This window comes from Pezoporus wallicus, unplaced genomic scaffold (genome assembly GCF_028554395.1).
Source record: "Pezoporus wallicus isolate ANWC-B61680 ecotype Strahan unplaced genomic scaffold, APGP_CSIRO_Pwel_v1 contig_14862, whole genome shotgun sequence".
Lineage (NCBI taxonomy): Eukaryota > Metazoa > Chordata > Aves > Psittaciformes > Psittacidae > Pezoporus > Pezoporus wallicus.
Window position 1 is genome coordinate 98,084 of NW_026638252.1, and position 24,770 is coordinate 122,853.

Consider the following 24,770-nt stretch of genomic DNA (forward strand, 5'->3'; position numbering starts at 1 on the left):
TATCCATCCTTAATACTGCATCATTGGGTTGGAGACTGCTCAGGTGGGGAGGGTTTATTGGGTTTGGTTTTGGTTTTACAGTTACCAATAATAGCAGTTGGCATGAAGCTGGAGCCGTGTGTGTTACGTGAGCGGCTTCGGTGTGGTGATGATTTATTGTCCACTTGTACGTACGAAAGCACACTTGGTAAATTCCTTGTGATTTGTAAACCTGTAGGCAAGGTATTGGATAAAAATGATGAATTGGGCAGCTGAGGGAACAGATTTCTGTCCACTCCTGGGACTCATTTGTAGTGACACCTTTTGTGGTGTTAACGTCAGGTTTGGGCAGTCGAAGAACCCCGAATTTTCTGTTGGCTTTTGCTTTTCCTTGCATCCTGAACTTGGTTCCAGGGACTGAGAGGAATTGGTTTTCCGTCCTGTGCTGTGGCTGCTTTAAGTAAGACTCAGAGCACGGTCAGTCTCAATGAAGCATTTGAACTTAGCTGTAAACAAGTGCGTGAGCATGTATTTGTGCCTTTTGTCCCACCTGCTGAAGAACTGCTTACAAAGATGTGACAAACAGTGTTTAACTTTACACATGGTGCTGTAAATCTTCCGTGATCTGGATGCTGTGAGTTACACGTGGAAGCATCGACCTGCTCTTCAGCTGTGTTTAGCCAGGGAGTGGAAGTTTCTCTGTACGGATACTGGTTTAGTAAGAAGGGACTGCTCCCAAGGGGCGGCATCTCACCGTTTTGGTCTTGAAACCAGCTGAACTGGGAAGTCATTCCATGGTCAGGTAATGTTTCAGCTCTTGCTCAGATGACATCCGTAATGAGATCGGTGCATCTCACCCCTGGGCCGTGGGGAATGAAGAGCAGCCCTCTGAAACAGAAACATCAGCCTTACAGATGGGGACGTGAGGACCTCGGAGCTGCTCTTGTAAGAGCTAAGCTATTTGTGGTGCTGGACACGGAAAGAACATGGAAACGCTCTTCTCCAGCAGTTCTGTTTCCATCCCTCAAAAGGACGGAGGGTTTTTGGAGCACCTTGTCCAGAGGAGCAGGGGTCAGGACCTGGAGCGGCAGTTCAGCTGCTGCTGCTCTGGAGGCAAATGACTTCTCTGTTTGCATCACTTGCGTTGAAGGAACAGATGGGTTGGGTTAAGAAAGATACTGATGTGCTACACACAGTAAAACACTTTGAGAACCAGGGGGATGAAAAGAACAGACCTAATGGTGTAAAGGGTAAAAGTTTGTTTCATGCAGTCTTGTGGTCTTTCCCAAGCACTGTCAGCCTAGAAGAAATCGTCTGAATGTTTTAATTGCCTGTGATGGGGAAGACGGAAGATTCCTTCTGCGTGAGAAGAGGTGATGCACTAGAAATGATTCAGTGTTCTGTTTTGTCAGATACCTCATCAGCGCTGTCTTGCTTCTATTGAGAAAATACACAGAAAGCCCTTTAGAAGCAGAGCTGTTGAAGCTGCCAGCTAATCACTTGACGTTCATTTGTCAGTGCCCTGTGACCGCCTGGGTCTCATCCCATCTGCCCTGTCCCTAGCGTCTGCAGTGCCCAGGGCCATTCCACTGTGGTCACCCTCCAAGCAGCGAGGTCTGGGTCACCTCCAGGGATGTGGGAAGTGTGGACGTGGGGTGCTTTCCAACCCTCAGTACCTGCTAAATAACCTGCATTCAGGTGATGCTGTTTGTAGCATTTACAGGTTCTTAGTTAAAAAGTACAAAAGGTTGAAGAAGGATGCGTAAGATCCCATCTGTGTGAGCAGAGTTTGTCAGATTAATTTGTGTGAAGGCTTGCATGTAGTTAATCCATAATTAATCAGCAAAGCCCACCGGTTCTATAATTGGATGCTAGTGACAAGTTAGTTAAAGCGCAATTAAATCCCTTCGTGTCACGTTCGGGTATGGGAGACATTGCAGGTTATGTACTCGGTGGATGTGCCCTGGCTGAGGGGGTCTGGCCATTGCCAAACCATGCACAAGAGTGTGGACACAGCTCCTTGTGGTACAGCATGTACCTGTTCTCTCCCTGTGTTGGCTGAGCAGCCCAAAGAGCAGGAGGAAAGGGACCCTCCAGACCTGAGGTCCGAGATGCCTCCACCTTGAGGTCTTATTCCACCTGAAAGAATACAAATAAGCCTTTTGTGGGCACCGTGGAGACAAATCCTTTTTAGACATCTCTACTTTGATTGCCAGGGATAGAAATTACTTTACGAATGTGAAGACAATCTGCTCTTCGTTTATGGATTTTGCTTGTATTCTCCAAAATGTCTCAGGGCATAGGGAAGATATCTGCTTTTACGTTCAGAGTTGTAATCTCCTTCCTCAACAGCCCAAGTGTCATAAGTGTTAAATAGTCCTGGAGAACCCTTCAGAAAGCAGAGCAATAACTTGTGAATTCTCACAGATAATGTCACTCAGGAAGACAAGAGGAAGGTATCATTGTTCAGACGGAGGGTGCGCTGATCTTGTGTCTCTTCCCATAGCAGAGCTTGTCCAACATTCATTATCAGCTCCAAAATTGAGCTTTCCATTCTCTGATAAAAAATTAATACAAGTAAAACATTGACCTTTTTTGCTGCTTCTTGAATGTCAGGAACACTCAGCTGTTTGCTGGGGGTGAACTTGAGGAAATTTAAGCACATTAATCTTGAGAAATGAATGTTTTGGGGTTTTGGGGACAGGAATGAAATATTTAGAAGCTGGTTGCAAGCAGTAGGAACTTAGTATTTGTACAACAGCTTGTCCAGGAAGGCATTCTTAAATGCTTGCTAACTGTAGCTTCAGCTGTTGCTTGTGAGCAGTAGTGAAGCTCTAAGGGTTTTGAACGGGGATGGGAAGATTTAGTATTGGCATACATGATAATTTTAGGTTCTGCAAATGCTTTTTAATTAAGGGATTCACTGGGAGGAGGTTTGAAAACTCTTCCAAGTTTTCCATGCAATAGGTTTAGTTTTCAGAAGTCAGGAGCTTAAATGACTTCCTGAAATGGGGAGTGCTAACTTCTGAAGCTGCTGTAGTTAATGGGGTACAGAGAGCCCTGCCTCAGTCTTCGAGATGCTCTAATGTGAGTTAAGGCACCTTTTTGAAGTGCCTGAAGTGAACAGACAGGGAAGACTGCGTGTTGATCATTGAACCACTGACTTCAGTGGCTTCTGATCTTAATGTAAGTAAGCACTATAAAGAGATCAGGTCCAAGAAAGTGGGTGTCTCGCAAACGAGCTGAATGTGTCACTTTGGAGGCACACTGTAGTGTGTCTGCTGATAACTCCAGGGCTAATTCTGCACAGGGGAGGCTGCCAGAAAAAGATTTTGGTCCATTCCAGCACAAAATCACTCCAAGATTGAGCTGTGTATATAATTAATAGCTCTCAAAAGTTCTCCTGTACATTTATATACGTGCTAGAAGTTGTGTTTGTTAGTCTTTAGGTCCTTACAGACCTAAACCTGAAAGATGGTGAATGCATCGCACCCTCTGCCCTCTGCTCCACCGTGGTGTCTGCAGACAGCACTGGCTCAGCTTGCATTGCCCCAGGGCACTGTCATTTTTGTCTTGTTTTCCCATGCTGTAATGGTCTCTTTGTTCCTGAACAAGAGATCCAGCTGGATAAGACAATCTTTTCTAACTTCTGCCTGCATGATGGCCTCGGTAGAAGCAGCTGGGCTTGAGAAGGTGATGGACATTTGACATCCTCACCCCAAGCACATCCTGGTCTTTGCTACAGACCTGATACTCGCTTTTCACCCTCCTGACCCCCCATTGGGTATCCCATAGGATTCGCTTCCCTGCTCCCTCTTGGTGTCCCTGTTGAACAGAGCACAGATGAAAGCATCCCGACAGAATCCCAGGGTTGAAATCCAGACCCAAGGTCAGGTGGGGGTACTGATGCTCTCCCTGTTGATGATGCCTGTTACCCTGGCTCTGGGTCATTACATTCTTCAGCCCTTTGCAATCCATCTGTAGCATCAGCTCCCCCTTTCCTGTGGTGCTGACTTCCAAGGCCTGGCTGTCCCCTGGAAAAAAGAGCATTCCCTCTTTGTTCGTTCTGAGTTTATCAGACATTAATTTAATGAAGAAAGCCTTTGTTCTTTTCTTACAGCACATGTTCAAATACAATGACTAATCACTTTCTAAATCTCTTTATAATTGTATGTTTGCCACCTCAGTCGCGTCTCCACTAAGACTGGCTCAGTAATCCTTTTTGTGTGCAGGGTTTCCTCAGATATAAATGTTTTTAGACCTCTACCTATCTTCATTAACCTCCACCAAATCTGTTCGGTCTCAGCTCCTGTAACAGCTGAGACAACCAACACAGACGTTAATGGTTTGAACAGGTTTGTATCTGATTTTCCATTTACGTTGCACTAGACATGATTAAAGCCTTTGAGTAAAGTCGCAGCTAAATCCTGTCATAGCCTAGCCCATTATTTTTTTGTTCTCCTATTAGGATTTTAGGCATTTCTTTGACATATTTTTATTGCCAGATTAGGAGGAAAACACTTGTTTGCAGTGTTCTCATTATATTGTCTTTGTAACATTTCTAAAAGAGAATAAATATGAAATACTTGTGTGTATTGTGGTCATATTTCTGGATGACATTAATATGCTCCATGATTTTCCAGCTCACAATTCTTCTAACCTTGTGGTGACAGTCAAGAAACCTCATACCTGGGGAAGCATGCGGCTGCACAAGCTGCTGGAGTCGAGATGATGTGCGGGGACCTGGGTAATGTCTCTGTCCTGGAGGTTTTATGTATCCCACTTGAGTAATTGCTGAGGATTGGGCTGGAAAACCATGGAGCCAGGCAGCCTGTTGTACTGCTTTTCCTCTTACTAACCCCCACTGATGCTGGTGGTGTTGGGCTTTTCCCTTACCTGTGAAACTGGGAGTCTGGGTTTTGCATTAAGCTTATGTCCCCTAGGTCTACTCTTAACCATCTCTTTTTGCACGTGCACAGTTTCATCCTCTCCAGAGCCATCATTACCCTCCAAGAAACGTTCCCCCTTCTTGGAGAAACGGTAACCAAGGCACTTGTTTTCCTTGAAGGGGAGCTCATCTTCCCTAAACACCTTGTTCCTGCCTGCTCCACGCTCCTTTGGTCACTTGTAACCCCCGTTTGCAGCATTTCCCTCTTTGTTGTCGGATCAGTGATGCAAAGATTTAATAATGCTGGGCTTCGATTCCTGAAGAGCAGGATAGGGAGGCTCTGAGCTTAATTTCCAGTGAGTGGCCATGAGATGAGGCTTGGCAGGAGGACAGCTCTGGCTGATTTGGAAGCAATATTGACTGGTGTATTCACAAGATGCCTGTTATCTTCATATTCATGACAAGCGCCTGCTGCTTTGTCATAGAGTTCAGCTGTATCTTGTCTGCCAGCAGAGAGTGGTACTTCTCTGTAAACTTCGCTTTCATGGAACAGAAGATGATGTTATTCCTGTGGTTTGGTTGTTCTGTAAAGGTTTTTGGTTTTATCATGTCATTTAGAGCATCCACAAGAGTAGCTTCACTCTGCATGGCCTCTGTTCTAGGTAATCCTCCTAGAAGTTAGTGATTTGTGCTCAAGCTTGCCTCTTCCCCATCATCTGAAACATCTCTTGAGTCTCCTGAAAACCCTGGAGATTATTCTAGAGCATTCAAAACAAGCTTTAATGAAACCCCAAGTGGGTGTTTTGTGGCATAGGAAGGTGATGGATGGGAGCTAATTTGAGGCAGCATGCTGTGCGGGATGCCTGGCTGGGTTATCATCTCATCCAGAGCACTCATGGCCTCTGGGATGCCCAGCTGGGTTATCATGGTCATCCCCCGTGGCTCCCACCAGCCCTAAGGAAGCTTTCACCTCCTGGGAATCTCATAATCCCATTGAGGATCCCATGCATGCTCCCCCCTTGAGTTGTTCCCATTTTCCTCCTACGTCTCACAACTTTGTCCCTATCCAGGCAGCATCCCTCCCCTCCGGTTCTCACCCCGGCCAGGGTGATTAAGCACTTAAATTGATTAATCAGATTTCTTGTGATGAGAACTACTGTCATTCATTAATCTGAATGGGATTATAAATAAGAGTTGGCAGATAGGGGAGACAAACATGTTGACAGATAGACCTGCTGCTTTGAATACAAATCACACCGCTGCATCTGGAGGGTTTTAGCTCCTGGCAGCCTTGGGATATAGCTTCCCTAAAGGTAAAATTAGACTGAGATTAAAGTTTCCCCATATTAATAAAGAAATATGCATTTATGAGCAGGCAGCTACCGCAGGTGGGTGTGTGGGGCTGCATACCAATGATCCTACAGCAGGACCGGGCTCTGGATTTGTGATTCCTATGGAATTCATGAAAGATTTTATGAAGTTAGTTGTAGTCAAAACTCAAGGATAACCCAGTTGCAAGTGTGTGGCTAATACCAATTTGAGCAATAAAGTCGCAGGCTGGCGTGGGCACTTCCTATTGAATCGTCTCACAGTTGACAGCATTGCAAATAACAGAGAATTCCTATTGGATTTTGTGCTTGTAGAGACGCTGTCTGATGCTCACTTGTTGGAGAAGCAGCACCTTGTGCCTTTCACTGTGATTTAGTGCAGGACGTGGTGCAGGTGATTTGGGGATGGTGTTGAAAGCCTCACCACATTGCAGCGGATGGCACAATTCCCACCAGGCAGGGTTGCTGCAGAGCACACCGAGATTAAAGCTGTCTCTCCTTGTTGAACTGGCCTCCTGCTTTGCTTTTCATGCATAATTAAAGAATTCTTATTAAAAGAATTACCAGTAGAAACACTGAAGAGGCTGGTGCTGCCTGCACCGTGCTGCGGTGGTGTGTCAGCCTGTGGTGCAAGGTCAGGGAAAACCCCACACAGGTACTGCAAGAGGAAACAATGCTGTCTGTTTTCATGCATCAACATAGTACATAGAGAGTTCAAAGACCAGACCTAAAGGAAATGGTGTTCACTGGAAAACTCAGGGGAAGAAACTCATCGCTTTCTAGGGTCTGCTCTCCGTCCTGCGGTGAGGAAGATGCAGCAAAGTGTCCCAGTGATAGGAGGCGTTTGGGAATCATTTGAGTGAGGAGTCTGCAGGTGAAGATCCATAGTCTGGTGTGGAAAGGTTTGAGGATCAGATTGGAGACCGGAGGGATGTCTGTCAGGCAAACAGTTTAGGATTGCAGGCATGTGTCCTGGGTTCAGCAGTAGCAGTCATTTTTCTCCTCCTTGGTAGCTGGTGCAGTGCAGTGTTTTGACTTTCGGCCTGGGAACAGAGCTGATAACAATGATGTTTTGGTTTGGCCAAGGACTTTGTGAGCCTCATGCTCTGCCAGGGAGGAAGGGAAGCCGGGAGGAAGCAGAGACAGGACACCTGACCTAAGCTAGCCAAAGAGGTATTCCATACCACAGCACGTCATGCCCAGGAGGTAACTGGGAGTTAGCCGGAAGGGCTGGGGGACTGCGGGGGTTGGAGGAGGTATGGGTCAGTGCTTGGTCGGGCTGGGGGGGGCGAGTTATCAGTCGGCTGGTGGTGAGGTGTTGTATTCTCTTCCCTTGTTATTTCCTTTATCATTGTTATTATTGGTGGTAGCAGTAGTGATTTGTTTTATACCTTAGTTACTAAACTGTTCTTACCTCAACCCGTGGGAGTTGCATTCTTTTCGATCCTCCTCTCCGTCCCTCCGGGAGTAGGGGGAGGGAAGGAAGGGGGGGGGGAGTGAGTGAACGAGTTACCTGACTGGGTTTAAACCACGACAGCATGAAATGTAGACTTTAGAATCTGGGATACCAAAGTTTGGTACCCACAGATGCAGATTCCTGGCAATTAGCCCATGTCATCGGGAGCATCGTTTCTAACAGTAAGAAAGTTAAACCCCGCAATCCTTGCAGTGACTTCAGAACTCCACAGGGGAAAAACAGGGTTTGGAAAAGAAGCCATTAAACATTTAAATATTTCATTAAATATTGAACATCTCAAAAATTGCTTTCTAACGAGTCCCGAGGTAAAGAGAACAATATTTGGTAACAAAAGCTACCAGAAGTGACAAGGTCCTGCAGCGAACAGAGCTTGGCTCTGGCTTTGGAGGCTGCAGTAACCTCTCCTCCTGTGATTAGCCATCAAATGAGATCCCTGGGCTCAATCCAGAAGCCGTTATCTAGGTGTAACTGCTGGTGACATCAAGGGCATCAGGAGGGTTTGAGACACGTCAAAGAGCCAGTAGGATTAAAACCATACTGTGGCAGCTGGAGCTGCAGTCAGGCACCGGTGCTGCAGCCCTGCAGCAATAACCCACAAGGAAGGGTCAGGTTCTGTGGGACTTTGTGACCACCTAGAGATGGTGTTTGAGATCTCCTGTTAGTGCACAGGACTCCGTACCCAAATTGGCAAACTATAAGCACTTGCCTAAGTTTTGTTGTGGTGGATAAAAGGCAAACAGCAGCAGCAACACAGAGCGATCCAGCGCCGAGATCTGAGCAGGGTTTCGTGCTTTACTGAGTCAAAGTTACCATCTATAAACATCAGAGGAAAATCCAACCCATCCAGTGTCTGTGTTTCACTAAGATCAGGAGTGAGAAAACATGTTTAGCACTGTTTTACTTGAAGATTTGCAGCAGTGACGGGAAATTTTGGATGCCTCCTTATGTTATGACACTTTCATCCCTTTTTAGATCAAAACAGGACCTCTGGGTGCAGCCTGCCTCCCCCCTGGGTGATTCCTCAGCGCCACACAGTTCACCCACAGTCACACCTCCCCATATTCCCATTTATAAAGCTGAACTGGGGCCGATCTGTGAGGAGGAGCACTGGGGCCGGTGTCTCCTCGCATCCCTGTCAGCTCGGTGTCACTGAGCATCACTTTGCTGTCAAAAACCTCCTTCTCCTCCCGCCCGGCCGAGCCCCCGCCTCTGCTCCCCCTTTCCCCAGCCACGTCTCGCTGCCAGGGGAGGAACAGGAAGATTGATGGCTCAAGGTTCCCCGTGCGTGGTGTTGGCACCGAGTCAGGGGGTTTATAGCAGCACGTTGGCTTTCCTCGCTGAATGTTGATTAATGGAGCAGGCGGGAGCCGCTGCTGTCTCCCAGCTCCGGCGGCTGACAGGGGCAAGCCTAATCTGATGTTTAAATGGATTTGGAACGTGTCCGTGGCTTTAGCATCTCTGTCCTGAAGGAAGGACCATCTGCTGCGAGATAACCCGATCTCGGAGGGTGCTCACTTCCAGTCTGTTTGAAAAGAGAGGTGATACACATAAAATTGGAGGGTTTTCCCCAATGCTGCTAATTTGGTGGCCAACAGGCAGCTCACGTTAGAGACCTGAGGTTTTCGCTTGCCTTGCTTTTCCAACCGTGCTCTGCCCAGTGAAAGAAGATTGGCAGAGAATTTAGTGGGTACTTGTTACAGACTCGGATGGGAAATTGCTCCTGTGTGTAAAACAAATGAATTGCTACAAAGAGCTCACAAATTTCTCTGTTCACAGTCTGTATGAAATCCAGAGAAATCGATTTCAGGTAGATTGGGTAGTGTCTCTGCTGGGATATGAGGAAGTTGGTGACATGAATGGGGTAACAGTGGTATCTTTATAAACGGATAACGGAAATGTCTGTGATAGGGATGGGAGAGTGGGTTTTATTGTTGTGTTTTGACTGGTATCTCTGGAACTCAGGTTACTGCATTGAAGGAAGCTGATAGGAGAGCTTACAAACCTCTTTTCCATACTCTTCTCTCCATCTGAGAAGCCTGTACCAGGGCAGCCTGAATGCTGTCGCATGGCTGTGCTGTACCTCTCCTGGTGCAGCGGTAATGGGCAGGCTGAGGGTGAGGGCAGAGCTTGATTGGGCTCAGACAGAGCTGCTAATTTAGGAGACCTGTGCCCTGTCATCAGGATGATGAGAAGAATGAAGCTAACGCTTCACTCAGCTTTCCCGGGAGGTTTGATCCGTGTGGCAGTGCTGCAGCTGCAAGCTGTGTGCTGTTCCCTATGGAAATGGGTGGAGAAGCTCTGGAGTCACTGGTGTAATTACAGGAGATCCTGAGCAGTGTGGTGGTGTAATGGGGATGGTTTAACAGGGTGGTGTAACGGGGATGTGGTTGGAGTGCTCTGCTCGGCACCGCCGCAAGAGATAAGAGTGGCGGCGGTGGCTTTCCTTGCCCTTGTGCTACCAGTGTCCCAGGGCATCCGTGGTTGTGTCCCTGTTCCCGGTTTGTTAAGCACTGGCATTATGTTCCTGCTGGGGGTTTTGATGTCCTGCTCTGGGCTGTGGGGAATGTGATGTTCAATTTTAGGGCGTGTGGCACCAGAAGCAGGCTCTAGAGATGGGTCTGCCTTTGCTCGCCATCCATCATGGAGCACAGGACTAGGCAGAAGCCGGCACGTGTTGGAGCACACATCCAGGCAGTGCCTGGGGCATGATCCTTCCCTTGCATTGGGCTCCTTGGGGTGTTTGGTGGCCATTTGTATGTGGGCTTTGGGCTCTTACCACATCTCAGGGGGGTGCAAGCAGCAGCCTTTTCTTTTGCAGGTGCATTTGCTTGATCCAGGAGCCTTTTTCTGAGGAATTTAACATCCCCTGTTGTGATGATTTCCTGCTTTCTTCTTTTTGCTTTTCTTTTTACAACGTATTTTGGATTTCACTTGTCTCATTGTCACATTCCATTGTTTGGGGCACTTTTTTACTGCTGTTGCCATGAGCACGTTGCTTTGAAAAGTCTGTTTGTTTCATGAATTCAGTGCAAATATAGGCTGTTGGGGTTCACACATGGTCCATGGTGCTGAGCAGCAGCCTGCTCCATCCCATGCCTGCCGGCACAGTCCGTTCTCCCCGGTAACCTGTGGTGCCTGGTCTGGCCCTGTGGGCTGATGGGGCATTCGAAGTTGAAGCCTTACACCAGAAAATGACTCCAGTATATTTTAATAATTTAGAGCCACAGGTCTTACGTGATTTGTTCTCTAAAGATTGATTTAGCTCCTTATTAAGGGAATTGGGGCTTCAGTGTGAAAATCTGAACAAAATCCAGGCAGTTGTTATTTCTTTTAAATATCCACTGGGGTAACTCACTAGGGAGGAGAATTTCAAAGCCTGTCCAAGCCTATCTTGAATATTTGATTCTCTCGCTTTCCAGTTCCCGTTCCCAAGGTGTTCTCGTTAAGGAAGAACACCTCAGCATTATTGCATTATTTTTAAATAAGCCACAATCACTTTAAGGAGCTCAGGATTAAAAAAAATCCACCAATACTTTGATTCCCCCCCTCCGGTTCCCAGAAGTTTGATAATGCAAGATGTGGACTGCATTTCAATGGAGGGGTGGGCAGCTGTAATTGCACAACTCCCCTCCTCTGCTCTGAACGCGTGCAAGGACAAGCACAGCCCTTCCAAAAAGGCGGCTGCAGGAGCTGATGCTGCAGCCCTGGACCACGCTGCAGCAACCGTGGGCATCACTGTCCTGCCATGGCAACAAGGATGGGGGCGATCCCATGGTCCAGGATCCGCATCCCCTGGCTTCCGTAGGGGACAGGCTGATGGATGCCTGATGCTGGTCCCAGCGCTGGTTCCTGCTCCCTTCTCAGCTCTGTTCTCAGAGCAGAAATGAGGCTGCTGGAGTGGCATTTCTCCTCAGACACCTCGGAACTGCCTTTTCTTCCCTCCTGGAGATTTGGTCAACTTGAAAAAGAGAATGGTGAAAAATGTTCTCCCCTGTCCAGCCCATTAATTCCGGCTGCTCAGGACGGAATTAACCTTGGCAAGCCTTCCAGAGGAGAGAGTCATTCTAACCTTAAAAATCTGCTGATTAAAGCTGGTTTCAGGAATTCGATTTCACTTAATGCGTTGGCTGAGAGCCCAGCCTGGCATTAACATAGCCACAGACACACAAGCCTCCGCTGCTTCGCCCTCCCCACTAAAGACCCGAAAAAGAAACCCCAGTTAATGAAACCCCTTCTGCCTGTTCGGAGCAAGGATTCATTTAGAGACTCCTTTAGCTAAAGGCATTCCACGTTCCCTGCATCCCAGTCTCCTAAGGCCAGCCCGGCAGGTAATTCCCTTCTCCTAATGAAGTGTGGTGTGGTGTGGAGTGGCTGCCACTGGCTCTTGGTGAGGCAGAGGGACCATCACTGCCCTTGTTGGAGGCGAGGATGCACCCGCTCCTGTTAACCCACATGTGCCATGCTAGGAGATGTCATCTAACAGCGCTTAACTCATTAACCTTGAAAATCCTCCAAAACAGGGAGGCTCGGACTTCTGAGGTTTCTATTTATATCTTAAACATTTTTTAATGCCTTTTTATGTGAAAATTAATGTGGCTTTTATTGCTGCCATCACTCATTCCGTCCTTCCTCCAGAAGCTGGGTTTCCGGGGTCTCTTTCTCCCACTACAGTTCATTTCTCTACAGCTCAGTCCACAGTGAAGAAAAATCCCCACTGTCTCTCCAGGGCCAGGGGGTTGCTTACGCATGGATTGCCTTCATCCCAGGTACCCAAGTTAGAACATCCAGCCCCAAAGCATCAACCCAGAACTGGATTCCCATGTCCTGATGTACGTTCTGTGAGCCATTAGGAGGCTTTTTGTACCGGTTTGCAGAGACGTTGAGAACCAGTTCTGTGGAGGTGGGCAGCTTTTATGTAATTCATTATTGACACCTCTAGAATTATATGTGAGACAGATCTGGAGGTAGAGAGCAGCTTTCCTACCTACTGACTGGAGGGAGCTACCAGGATCCCAGCACTAGTGCCTGTCATTACGTGTTTTAATCCTGATGCAATGTCAGTCAAGCTCCCAGCAGCAAACTATGGGTTGCTGGTGTGTATTGATGTGCCCTGCACGAGATGCTGGGGATGTTCGTGGATGCTCGTGCCTGCTCCGGTGGCGTGCCCCAGACCAGCTTGCCCATCCTCGCTGGGAAGCTGGTCAGAGTGAGAGATGCTGCACCTTTCAGTCCGCTTTCCATAGCAGGGACCAGCTCTGACTCAGCAGAACTGAGCATTAAAGACCTTTAAATGCAGCCCCTGGTGCCATGCAGCCAGGAGTCGCTGTCAGGGATTATCTTAAACAAACAGCATCTGCTTTTCCCCAGGCTGAGTGCTGGGATTTAAGTGTTAAGCTTTTCTTTGGATTATTTTCTGCAGGTTTTTTCCCCCCTGTTTTCCTCCCTGGTTTTGTGTGTGTGGATGTACCCTTGACACATTTCAAAACATTATTAATCTTTGTCATTTGTATTTCAAAAATAACTCCGTGCCAGCAGCCAGCAGCCCTTAAATCCTTTTTAATTCAGGCTGACCTTGTGAGCGCTGATCTGGGGAGGAGATGCTGCCATAGCGCCGTGTGCTCACCGGCAAGTGCTGCTGCTTGACAGCGCACCAGCATCACTGGGCACTGAGCGTGGTCACCCCCACGGCACCAGTAAAGCCTCGATGCCACGTGTCACCGTTCACATCACTAGTGATGCTGTGGCATGAAATACCTTGACAGGAGCTTCCTGAGTTTATAAACTCTAAGTTTTCAGTTTACATACCCTGGTGATGAGACAGAGATGGGTGTGTTGGGTTTTAAAGAATAAAATCATGCTGAAGTGAAGATGCAAGTGCAGCCCAGGGAGCCACCCTGGGGAGGCTCGTGGGTGGCTGAGCTATGAGGGACTGCTGGGAGGGTGATTCTGTTACCTGTAGTGATGCTCAGATAACTGGGGGATGCCATAAGCTGCTGTTGTGTGTTCCCAGCCCTGGACCAACTTCAGAACAGCATCCTCTAATAGCAGATAACGCGCTGCCACTCTCGTCCCTGGTGCTGCCTCCTGGGTGATGGTTTCCTTTACTAACCCAACTTTCCTTCTCTTTTCTGTCCCTAGTGCTTGTACGGCTGCTACGTCCATTCCTCCATCATCCCCACGTTTCACAGAAGGTGCTACTGGCTTCTGCAGGTAGGATGATGACAAATTCCTCTCTCCAGGGGTCACCCCGTCAAGGCTGTGTTTGCCTACTGGAGCCCGCGCTTCCTTGTTTGTGGGATTTTGTTTGGAAGGAATATGGATTTTGGTTGTTGTATATTTCTGTTCAGAGGTACGGTATGTTTTCTCTAGCAGATGTAGAGCTGGTGGTAGCTCAAATGTTCCCTAAATAGAGTCAGCTCAAGTGAGACTTTCTGGAGGCTTTTAGTTTGTCTTTTCCTGTTCCAAAGCAAGGCAGGCGCAGGAGATCGGGAAGCAACTGCGGTACCGGCATGCGATGGTGCGAAAGAGAATCAGCCCCATGGCTGTGTCTGAATTTGGGCTGAGCCCTGTGGCCAGAGCTGCTTTCAGTCACGGGAGTTTCTGGGGGTTACTCAGTGAGTTTTCTTGGCAGTTGTGGGCACAGTGAAGCCTGATCCCCCTCATGTCCATGGGCTGCGGTGGCTGAGCTTGGGTTCACATGAGGGAGTTTGCCTGGGGTGGGTATTCTCTGGGCTGATGCTCACCCCACCTCTGCCAAGCTACTGACATTATTGACTGGGTACAGTTGCTACAAAGGGGAAGCAATTTGTTTTGTTTTGTTAGAAAACAGCATTTGACACATATTGTAATGACATTATTGTTTTAAAGATTAAACCCCTGCGGTCCTGAAAGCAAACAGGTCTGAGGGAAGTGACATCTGTTTCAAGAAGCAAATGGAAAATAATCCCTTCTCCCTCCCCGGGTTTTGCAGTTGTGCTTCTGTAGCAAAAAGATGCTGCTGCTGTTGTCACTGCTGCGTGAAAGACACACCATGACCCTCAGGGGGTGGTGCCCACGCCATGGATGTAATCAAACGGAATGTGCACAAAATGTCGTTGTCCTCTGTGGTGTTTACATGTGTCTCAGCTCTGTTTGTATCCTCTGCATGTAGTTGCCATGTGGAAGTGAAGGGGAGGATGCTTTGCACCTATAGAAGTCATTAAATATCCATGGTTCAATGCATTGAGCCGAGCAAACCCTCTGAACTTTGGCTCCTCTTTGCTCAGGGCAGCAGACAGTGATGGTTCATGGTTCAGAATCCATCTCTGCCAGTACTGTGGTGGATGCTGTGACACAGGAATTCAAAGGAAACTAAATTCCCACTGAGCACCCTACAGCACCATAGGATCTCCTTACCTGTACCCCGAGGTCTGGCTTGTTCAGGTTTGGAGGGGGTGTGTTGATGTTCAGGCATCCTCTTTGCTCTGATAGCTGCTTTGGGTTGAGATGGGCAGGTGGGAAGTGCCTTTCTCATGAGGCTGTTTATAAAACACGATGCAGAATGTTTTGGATGTAGTATACTGGTATTGAGAAACAAGGACACAGTGTGCGTTTGCTGTGGGAGGAATGGGGGTCTGTGATTCATGACAGCAACTCCCAGGCATAATGGGCATCCTTCAATCATGCGCTCAAGGTTATGCAGCCAGAGAGAAAAGAGCTGGCCAGGAATAGATGATGCTTTTCTAACATCTGCACAATGTCTGTGTTCAGATCCACAGTGAATTTAGGGGGAGTGAGTCCAGAAAGAGAGAGGGAGAAGGTACTTTGTGCATCTGCTTCAGTCTTCTACTTCAACACCACCCAAAAATGACTTAGCTACTTCAGAATGGGTACAGAGAGGGCAGTGTCTAACGTTAACCTCCAACATAATGTTGGGCTTTTTAGTTACAGAGCAAATGGGTGATTTTCAGTGGTTTGAGAGACATGTAGCACCTTCCTGGGGCATGGAGCACTCTGCCTGCGAGTCTCTGCTCAGTAGAAAGTAAATACAATTAGTCAGCGATGCCGCCTGTGTTTTATGGGATGATCTTCCTCCAAATCCTATTGTCAGGTTAGATATTGATTAAAAATCCCCATGCAATTGTTCTTGATCTTTTCTGACTAGCGTTTGCAGCGTAAAGGCCAAGACTCAAACAAGCCACAGAGACTATCAGTCTCTCCCCTGCATTTATACCGGGCTATAGCCATTAATGCCATTATGGTGGTATCCAGTTTCTTACTTAAACAACTTTGTGTTGCCATTTATGATTGACACAACATGCCTTCTCCCTGCAGACTGCTCAAGAGGATAAGAGATGAAATCCAGTCAGCTTGAGCTGTCTGTGGGCAAAATGCAGTTTTCTGAGTCTCTGCTATGAGAAGTTATCCTGCTGTGGGCAGAGGCCATGGCGTGGTGGTGGATTTGCAGTGCAAGGCACCATACGTGAGGTTTCCTCTTCTACATGCTGACGGGGTTTTACGTTTTTGAGACGTTTCGGATGTTCTCGATAATGGATTTTAACCGTTGCCTTTCCCCAGGCACCTTTAGTGTTTGTAATAGATGTTGTAAATGCTGAGCAAGCATTGTAGTGTCTGCAGGAGGCGGTGCAGCCCTGGGCACTGGCATGGACCTCTTGAAGCGGAGTGAAGGAACCATCACCGGGGTGATGGTGTTCTCCTACACTGGGTTCTCATATTTTTCATTCAATTTTCTGATACCCAGAAATGGAGGATCATGCTCTGAGCGAAAGGCAGAGGAGGAGATGGGGCTGAGGATGCCAATGACCTCTCCAAGGGGCGCTGCGGAGGGCTCTTCAGTAGCACATCTTTCTTTTATTGCTTTGCATTACTTTTTAGCATCCTAAAAGCAGCAGTGCCCTGGCTGTTCACAGTCAGTCAAGCGCAGAATGGTGCTGCTGAGGCCTTTTTATAGGTACGAGGGATGGCAGGTCCCCAAACTCCTGGAAAGGCTTCAGCACACATCATGCCACTGGGACGCTGGTTCGGCTGCCAGCAGGACACGCGTGTGCAAACACCCTGTGTGTATTCAGACTTCACAATGGCACCAGATTTTCTGTCAATGAAAATAGGGGAAGAAAAAGCCCCTGTTTGTACTCGTGATGACTAATGCAGGGAAAACGTGGAGTCTCAGATAGAGACAATTTTCAAACATTGGCACAGCTGAGTAGCACAGTGCAGTGTGTTCTTCTGCAGCGTGGTAATTGGCACCCCAGGCATTTAGAATTACTCTAGTGCCAGGCTTCAGGGCAGGCTGCTGCTTGCAGAGGTTACTGGAGGAGAGCTTCCTCTTTACTGGTGATGTGTCTCTTGTTCTCTTCCACTCCAGCCCTACAGCTGGAGTCTGAGTTTGTTGGACAGGCATCGCTTTCCATCCTGACATTCTGCTGCCTTTTTGAGTGCTGGTGTTACGGTGCTGTGGTTATGAGAAGTAAGACATTAAAAAGGGTATTGCCCTTTTTCTTAATGATGAAGTACATAAACTGTGCTATAGGATCATACTAAAAACTTCTTGTGAATTTAGGCAGTAGCTGAATATTGGTTCTTCATGAGTGGGACAGAGATTCTCCTGCCACCATCTTTCCTGTGATTGTTTGCCTAAATATGGGAGCAGTGTGCATTTTACACACTCAGGTTTCATTCATGTTAATGCAGACATTTGGTGTTAATTCTGTATATTTTGCCTCAAATTTTCCATTATGTCCTAAGCAAGAAGAAAACCTTCCCATTTCCTTTTGGCAGCACCCTGGCAGGGCAGCATTCCCTGTCTCATCACTTGTGCTGCATCAGCAGCATTTTCCACATCCCTAGCTGGAGGAGCAACAGCCAGCTTGAGGATTTTGGTCTTTTTCAACCCAAATTGGAAGCATTACAATCTCATCAAAATTCCTGAGACTTTTGCTTAGTAATGGGGTTTTATTTTTCATGTGGGTAAAATAGAAATGACTGGGCAATAAAGCACCGGGGATCGTGCACTGGATGCGGGCACTCCAGTCCTGTGTTGCTGGGGAGCAAGGTGTCAGTTAGGCTCTCAGCATAATGAATCTCTGCACATTTGCTAACGGGAATATAAACTGTTGCTGCTATGACAGCACATTTTCCCAAAGTGGGTTTCAGCCTCTCTGATGAATTAAGTGTGTATTGGAGTACAGCAGCGTGGCACAGAGTGCCTAACGGTGCCAGCGTGGTTCAGCATCCTGAGCACGCTGCTGTGATGACCCTCAGCATCACAGAGCAGATGGGCTGGGTGACTCTGAGACAGCAACTGACTGGTCCAAGGTCCAGGATCCCATCCAGGAGTGCCAGCACTTTGGGATCTATGGCCTTTAGCAACTGTTTACCTCTGGTGTGTCTTCATGGCCAGTCTGTGCCCCCTTGGAGAGGCTCAGAGCTGCCACAGAAGCAGTGCTTCCGATACCCATTCTGGCCAGAAGCCAATGGCAAAGCTCTGTTCAACAGCGGGTGAACAGTTAAACAGGTTTAGAAGGTGCCACATTGTGTAAAACTCAAGTTCAGTTTAGCATGAGTGCCCCAGCACTTCATTTTAACTATCATCAGAGATAGCTTTAACGATAACAGTTCATGTCTTGCTCTGCTGTACTCCAGTGTCTTAGCAAAATAAAGAAGCAGCAAAAGCCATGGCGCTGCAGTGCTGGAAGACCTCTGTCCTTTGCCTTCAGCATCAGAAACCTGAGAGGAACCCTTCCTCTTTGATGGGAGCCAGCTGCTGCAGCTCTGCTCTTTGTCATCTCCATCCCAGTCACTCCTGAGTCTCCCTGAGGCATCCGGGGCCACTGTCACTGCCAGCGCTGGTGATGGGCACTGAGAGTCACTCGTAGTGACAGCCGCTCTCTTCTCCCCATACTTGCTGCCTTTGCAGTGTCTCCTGTTGAGGATGGGAAAGCTGCCCACAGCTCGTCCCTCTGTCTCCAGCTCGTAGCTCGTGGATGTGTAGCTCCTCTTGGCCAAGATGCTCACCTGAAGGTGCTTGGCACATGGAACTCCTGGCAGATGGAGCAACCCTGGCAGCACAGTGTTGGCCTGGGCAGGCCAAGGAGGATGGGCACAGCAGCACCCAGCCATGCCAGGGCTTCCAGAAGGAGGGGAGCAGCCCCGGTGATGGCACTTGGGTACTGGTAGTGGTTTGCCTGGGGGTGGTCCCCGTGAATACTGTTTCCCACTTGTTTTCTTGTCCCCTGATTTGCATCCATTGAAACCCACCTCCAGTCTTACAGTCTTTTTTTAATACAGGCACAGAGAGATCTGTTCCAACTGAAGGCTTTTTTTGCTTGATTTCTTCTCCTTCAGGTTGTACTTGCTCACTAATGTTAGCTTCCCATAGAGTGTTCACCTTTGCTAAAACTAACTTCCATCTGGCTGCGCTCATCACAGACTCTCTTGCTCCTGACAGTCTCCTTCCTAAGAACAAAACCATCCTGTGCAGCATGCTCCAAACCCACCCTGTTCAGCTTCACAGAGCATGTCCTGGGGAAGGACAAAGCGCTGGAGGGAACAGCTTCCATAGGAGCCCTGCTTCCTGGAAGAGCCAGCAGCACGGCTGCGTTTAACATCCATCCCCATGCTCGAGACCATGAAAATAAATCAGGATGTTGCTTTCCTGAAAAACGCTTCTTTATGACAAAAATCTGCAGTAGATAAAATTGAGCTTGTGACTCAGGCTGGGCCATGCCCCTTTTATCTGTCTGGATACCTTCAAAGCAGAGATGTGTTTTGACACCTGCGGGATGAGTAAGATGGGGCTGCGGAGAAAAGCAAGCAATAACCCTCTGCTGATGTTCCAGCCAAGGGGAGGCGGAGAGGATTACAAATGAACTGGTATGTCGTGAGGCTGGAAACATTTGAGCAGGAGTGCTTTATCTTTTGTAATGTTTGTGTAAATTATTTATTAACACACTTGCTGCCTTTTCCTGAGGAATTGGATGGGAAAGCAGAACGCAGAGCCGGCGGATTATATGCCAGAAGAAAGACGCCAGTGATTAAAAAACAATTTCCAACCCTTTCAAGCACATAACTTTATTTTCAGAGCAGCTCTCTGCTATTTTTGTACAGCTCTCCACCATTTTAAAGAAAATCCCGGATTCGTTCCCTAGATATATGAGGAGACTGACGTTAATGCGAGCACACTGGAAAGCAGTCGGAGTGCTTTAGTTGTTGCTTAAATAATCTGTTGTCATTTAGAGGAGAGATGCATTTCCCCAACTGCTGTGGGACGTGCTGGGGTTGCTGATAGAAGGCAGGAATTACAGGGGTGTTGTGAAACAGTCCAGGACATGGACTGTCACGGAAATGGGAAGGAGGTTCCGTGCTTGGGCTCTCGTGCACTTTACGCCATCGCTGGGGAGCACTGACCTCTTCACAGTGGCACCCAGAAGTGACACCACTGAAGCTGGATGGCTTTGCTCAAGAGTACGCCCCTGTGTTCACCCAGGAGGACGCCAGACAGCAGGACCCTGCCTCCTCCTCTTCTGCCCTGGGTTGGAGCAGTGATGCCATCACTGAGAGATCCCGGTGCAGGGATCGCAGGCAGGCGACAGCGCAGCTCGGCTGGAAATTAAATCAAACCACAGGCTCCAAGATACTTATTAATATGCTCTGTATATTGAGGATTAGGCTTTTTGTGACACTTAAATTGAATTCTAATGCTATTTTGAAATGTGTAATACGCTGAATTTACTTCACCTCAGGTTTGAGTTAATGGTTTATTAAATTATGCACCTTGCAGGAGCAGAGCTGTTTGCTGGTGTAGGACACTGAAGCTTGCAGTAGCAATGCAGCAGTTTTGCTGATCTCATCCACATCCTCCCTGGTCAATTATTAGGTCTGCAGGTGTCGATGAATGTATTATTCCTTCGGCTGAAGTTTCACCCTCTCCAGAGAGGCATAATTGGGGATTGGGCTGGAAATTCTGTAGTGAAGCAAATTGCAGTTTGAGTTTAGAGATTTGGAGTTCGTTTTGGCGTGGGCAGCGGGGGACGTGCAGCAGATGCTGCCAAGGCTCAAGTCTCTCCTCCTAACGCAGGGTATTTTTTGACTCTAATATGCAGTGTTCTGGCCTGCAGGGATCTGCCCCATTTGTGTTTTCTCTGTTAAGGCACACTTTTGTAAGTGTTTTGGATAAATCACTTCCCAGGTGCCTGCAGTTCCAAGTGCTTCTCTCGCTGTCCTTCTGCCGGTGTGAGCACCTCCCTTATTACCCCAGTTGCTTGTATTCTCAAAATCATCTTTTATTTCTGAAGGTGTATCTGTCTGTTCCCTTTGTATCGAATGGCTGCCTTCAGCTGACACTGATGTCTTGTGTAGCCCCCCCAGTTCATGACCACTGATGCCTCCTGTGTCTTGCCCTGCATGAGGACCCATCCCGGACACCTCCTGCAGCTGCCGCCCTTAGCACTGCATCCCTCTTGCCGGTCCATGACCATTCATTAGTTTTAATGTATTAGTGAAGGGGCAAAAGCTGGAGGAGAAGGACCTAAATGGTTTTTCCCTCCTGAACAAGCGCCGTACCTCAGGGCATCATGTTCTGTGTCAAGGAAAAAGTGCAAGATTCTTCTTGTCATGCATTTGTTTCAGTTAAATGTCAGCCTCTTTGCATCTTCTCCTCATGCTGCTGCAAGACGTATGTCATCTGACAGCCTGCTAGCTCGCGCTGGAGTTGTTAGCCATCAGCAGCAACGAAAGCACGGTTTCGATGGAGAAAATAGAGGTTGAGGTTTTTATCAGTTTAGTCTCTGTAAAATGGGATGGCCTCTTCCCTGGAAAGTGGATTTCCTGATAACATAACCAGCACAAAAGAAGTCTTTTGGATTGAACATGTCTTCATATTGTCCTCCTTTTACAACCAAACACTGCAAATGGCTCCTGAGGAATGCTGAAGGCATTTCTGATCTCCTCGCAGTGAGTGAAACCGGTGCAGATAGAGGCAGGGATGGGTGGTGTGAGCACAGCCCAAGGGATGGTCACTCTGCCCATGACCCAGTGCCTCGTGTGGAGCACATCACATATGTATTGCCTGCCCATAGTCCTTGGGACATGCAGGACAGTATTCGTGTTGGACAGATCTGTTTGGCTGGCATCACTAGTACTGGATTTGTTAGGAACAGCGGCTGTTCAATGCTCTGACTGACCTCATGGAGCCACCTATAACAAGCATCACAGACTAAAACCTGCAGAATAATACTTTCTGAAACACATCAGTCAAATTATGCTCATCCTGTGCCTCTGCGTTTCACACATCTGTCCTGCTAGGAATCTGCATCACATGCAGGGTGTAAAACTTCGTAGGAAAAGGAGTCCGCATAGAAAATGAATCCCCTTCTCAGCCTACAGTGAAGAGAATGGAGCTGCGGCATCAGTTTTGCTGTGAATGGGTTGAGCGAGGTGCAGAAATCAGCCCTGAACTCCTCCTGCAGTGCTTGGCACTTGCACAAATAGCTCGAGCCTCAAATGCTGTGATTTTTTTCGGGTTTATTGAACATTAAATCCATCACAAAAAAAATATGCAGAAAGAAAAATGAATGCAACATCTTTCAAGGTCACTTGTTTCTGTGGAGGCGACGTAACTGCGCGGGGCTTTCTGTACTAAAGCAGTGTTGGTGCAGGAAACCATACATTTCATACCATCCACTCCAGATCCTGTAGCAACCTTCCTTTTTCCATGGAAAAATACAGCAAACGTGTCCTGTAACCTGCTCCCTGAGCAGTGGGGCACTCGGATCAACAGTAATTATACCCATTAGGGGATCTCATCTCCTGTCTGCCATTTATTGACCTCTTCTTCAGTGTCATTTTCTGCTCAGGAGCCCAGGTAACTGGATATCCAGGGAGGAGCAGCCATAGGAGCGTTTAGGACGGTGTCAGAGACCCTCTTGAGTTCCAGAAGGTGCTTGATTCTGGACCCATGTAATATATGCATTATGCTGACAGATCTGGAAACCTTGGAGAAAGGAATTTTTCTCTGAGTGGGATAAGAAGTTACAGCTGTAGGTGCTGGGAAGCTGCTAAAAGAAGTTCTCTCAAATAGCTTTTCTTTGTGTAATACCATTTTAGATCCTAGAGTCTTTCCAAGTTCAAAGTGACCCACAGTCTTGCTTGTACGTTGTCCTTCCAGGGAGCTAAGCCCTCATTTTTGGGTTTAGAGTGAAATAAAGATGGATGGAATCAAATATGAAGTTCAGTAAGGGTTCAGGAATTAATGTGACTGGTGTAACTGGAGGGACAGCTCTGAGTCTGAGGAATGAAGTGATGTCAAGTTTGGGGTTTGGCAGTGATTTGTGTGAATTAGCACCAGGAGAAAAGAGCATCAGTGGCTTTAAAATGTCAACTTCATCATAGCTTTACTACACGTGATACAGGCATGGCGAAGGGTGGATAATGTGTGTGTGTCCCCTCCATGACCTTCAAGAGGGGCATCCCTCTCACAGAGGCTTCCCAGGGGCTCAGATTTCCAGCCTGCTGGAAAGGGAAAGGAAGGAGAAGGTGTGGAATGGGCTTGATTAAAAAGTGTTTTGGCTTTTTCTTTTGAAGGGTATTTGCAGTGGAAACTCTACATGAAATTTATGCCCCTCTCCTATGATTGTGACTGGTTTTAGTGCCCAAATTCTCAGTAGAAAATGTATTCAATAAAAATTTGATGTGGAACTATAGCTCAGCAGAATCTTTTTTAAGAAATCCAGCTCTGGGATATTTATTTTGTATCTAGTTTCAGTTTTAGTGCCTGTTCCTTCTGCAGATGCCCTCGTTAGCCTGCTAACAGTTTATGAAGAGCTCAGCCCCTCGCATGCCTGGATCCCAGCATCCCGGCGAGCCCAGAACATTCCTGCAGTGTCTGAAGGTGAAGTCTGGGGGAAGCAGAGCTTTTTGTTGGCTTCTTCTGCAGGCAAACCCATGCTTTTTGTTCATGAAAAGACCCAAGGGTTTGGGGCTCTCTTGGACAGGGGGGATAATCCTGCAGCAGGTAAAACGTTACCACACCATGGGCAGCAAGGGCGCAGTGCGCTTGACTCATAGCAAGTCTCCTGGGAAGTAGTTTTAGCAGGATAAGTGCAGTAAATGTGGATTTATTCTCCTGTGGTGCTCAGCATGCAAAAGGTAGACCATTTAGAGGAAGTAGGAAAGAAACCTGGGATGGCCACAATGGAAATTGCAGGATAAACCCAAGAGCTGTGAGCCCCCGAAGTGTCGCATCTGCTGTGGAATAACATTGGGAACAATTGGAATGATCCTAGAATCTAGGAAGAGTTAATTCTGATGTGTAGGGGAGAAGGGGGTATTTTGCAGGCTTTGGAGCACGTGCTGGTGATGAAGGACATCCCTGCTCACCTTGATCCCTGACCACTGTGCCAGGAGTTTCCCATTTGCTTCCCATAATTGCAAGGGAGCATCGCTGTATTACACAGCTGGTTGTCCAGTTCCCTCCTCCTGCTCCTGGCTGGGAGAGGCATCCCAGGGCAGTGATGGCCAGAGAGGCCCAAAGTGACTCTCCAGACATAAATCCCAAGGTTTCAACCTCTGCTTTAGCCCTTCAGAGTCGCCATAAAGATTTCTAACAGGTTTCTGGTCCAGCGCACTGCGACAAACAGCATCCCGAGCAGGGAGCTGCCCCGTGAATTACCGCCTCCTTTAACACAGAGCTGGAGGCTCAAGGCACCAAGAGCTTTCTCCTGAGCTTTAGTGATGAACTTGTGTTCTCCTGTGAGTAAACAATCTGCTTTGCCACTTCTTTCCAATTTAAACAGGAGTACACTGAAGCCCTCTTGCAAAAACATCTCTTGTGTCAACCAGACCGGAGGCTTTGGGTTGTGTTTCTCTCGTCTTCCTATTTTTCTCTTTACTTCCAGTGTTCTCATATCAAATACTCACTCGGAAAAATACTGCCCGCAGGCATGGGAAATGGCACATGGCTCTATGAAATATCCCCCTGTCCTAGGATACACCGTGTTTTCATTTGGTGACAGGCCAGGATTCAGTGCACGGCCTAAATGTTGTGGCATCCGATTTGATTTTTGCCTCGTTGAATGGACGAGACGCTGTAGCTCACGGACAA

General features: G+C 47.7%; 1 protein-coding gene across 8 annotated transcripts in view; it reads left to right on the forward strand.

Moving 5' to 3' along the window:
* Nucleotides 1-24,770, forward strand: part of CAMTA1 (calmodulin binding transcription activator 1) — a 223,855-nt gene that overhangs the window by 98,077 nt on the left and 101,008 nt on the right. For all 8 annotated transcript variants that reach the window (XM_057410214.1, XM_057410219.1, XM_057410218.1 and 5 more), the window contains exon 5: nucleotides 13,811-13,882. In XM_057410214.1, coding sequence (XP_057266197.1) covers nucleotides 13,811-13,882 — 72 coding nt within the window. The remainder of the gene's footprint in view (nucleotides 1-13,810; nucleotides 13,883-24,770) is intronic.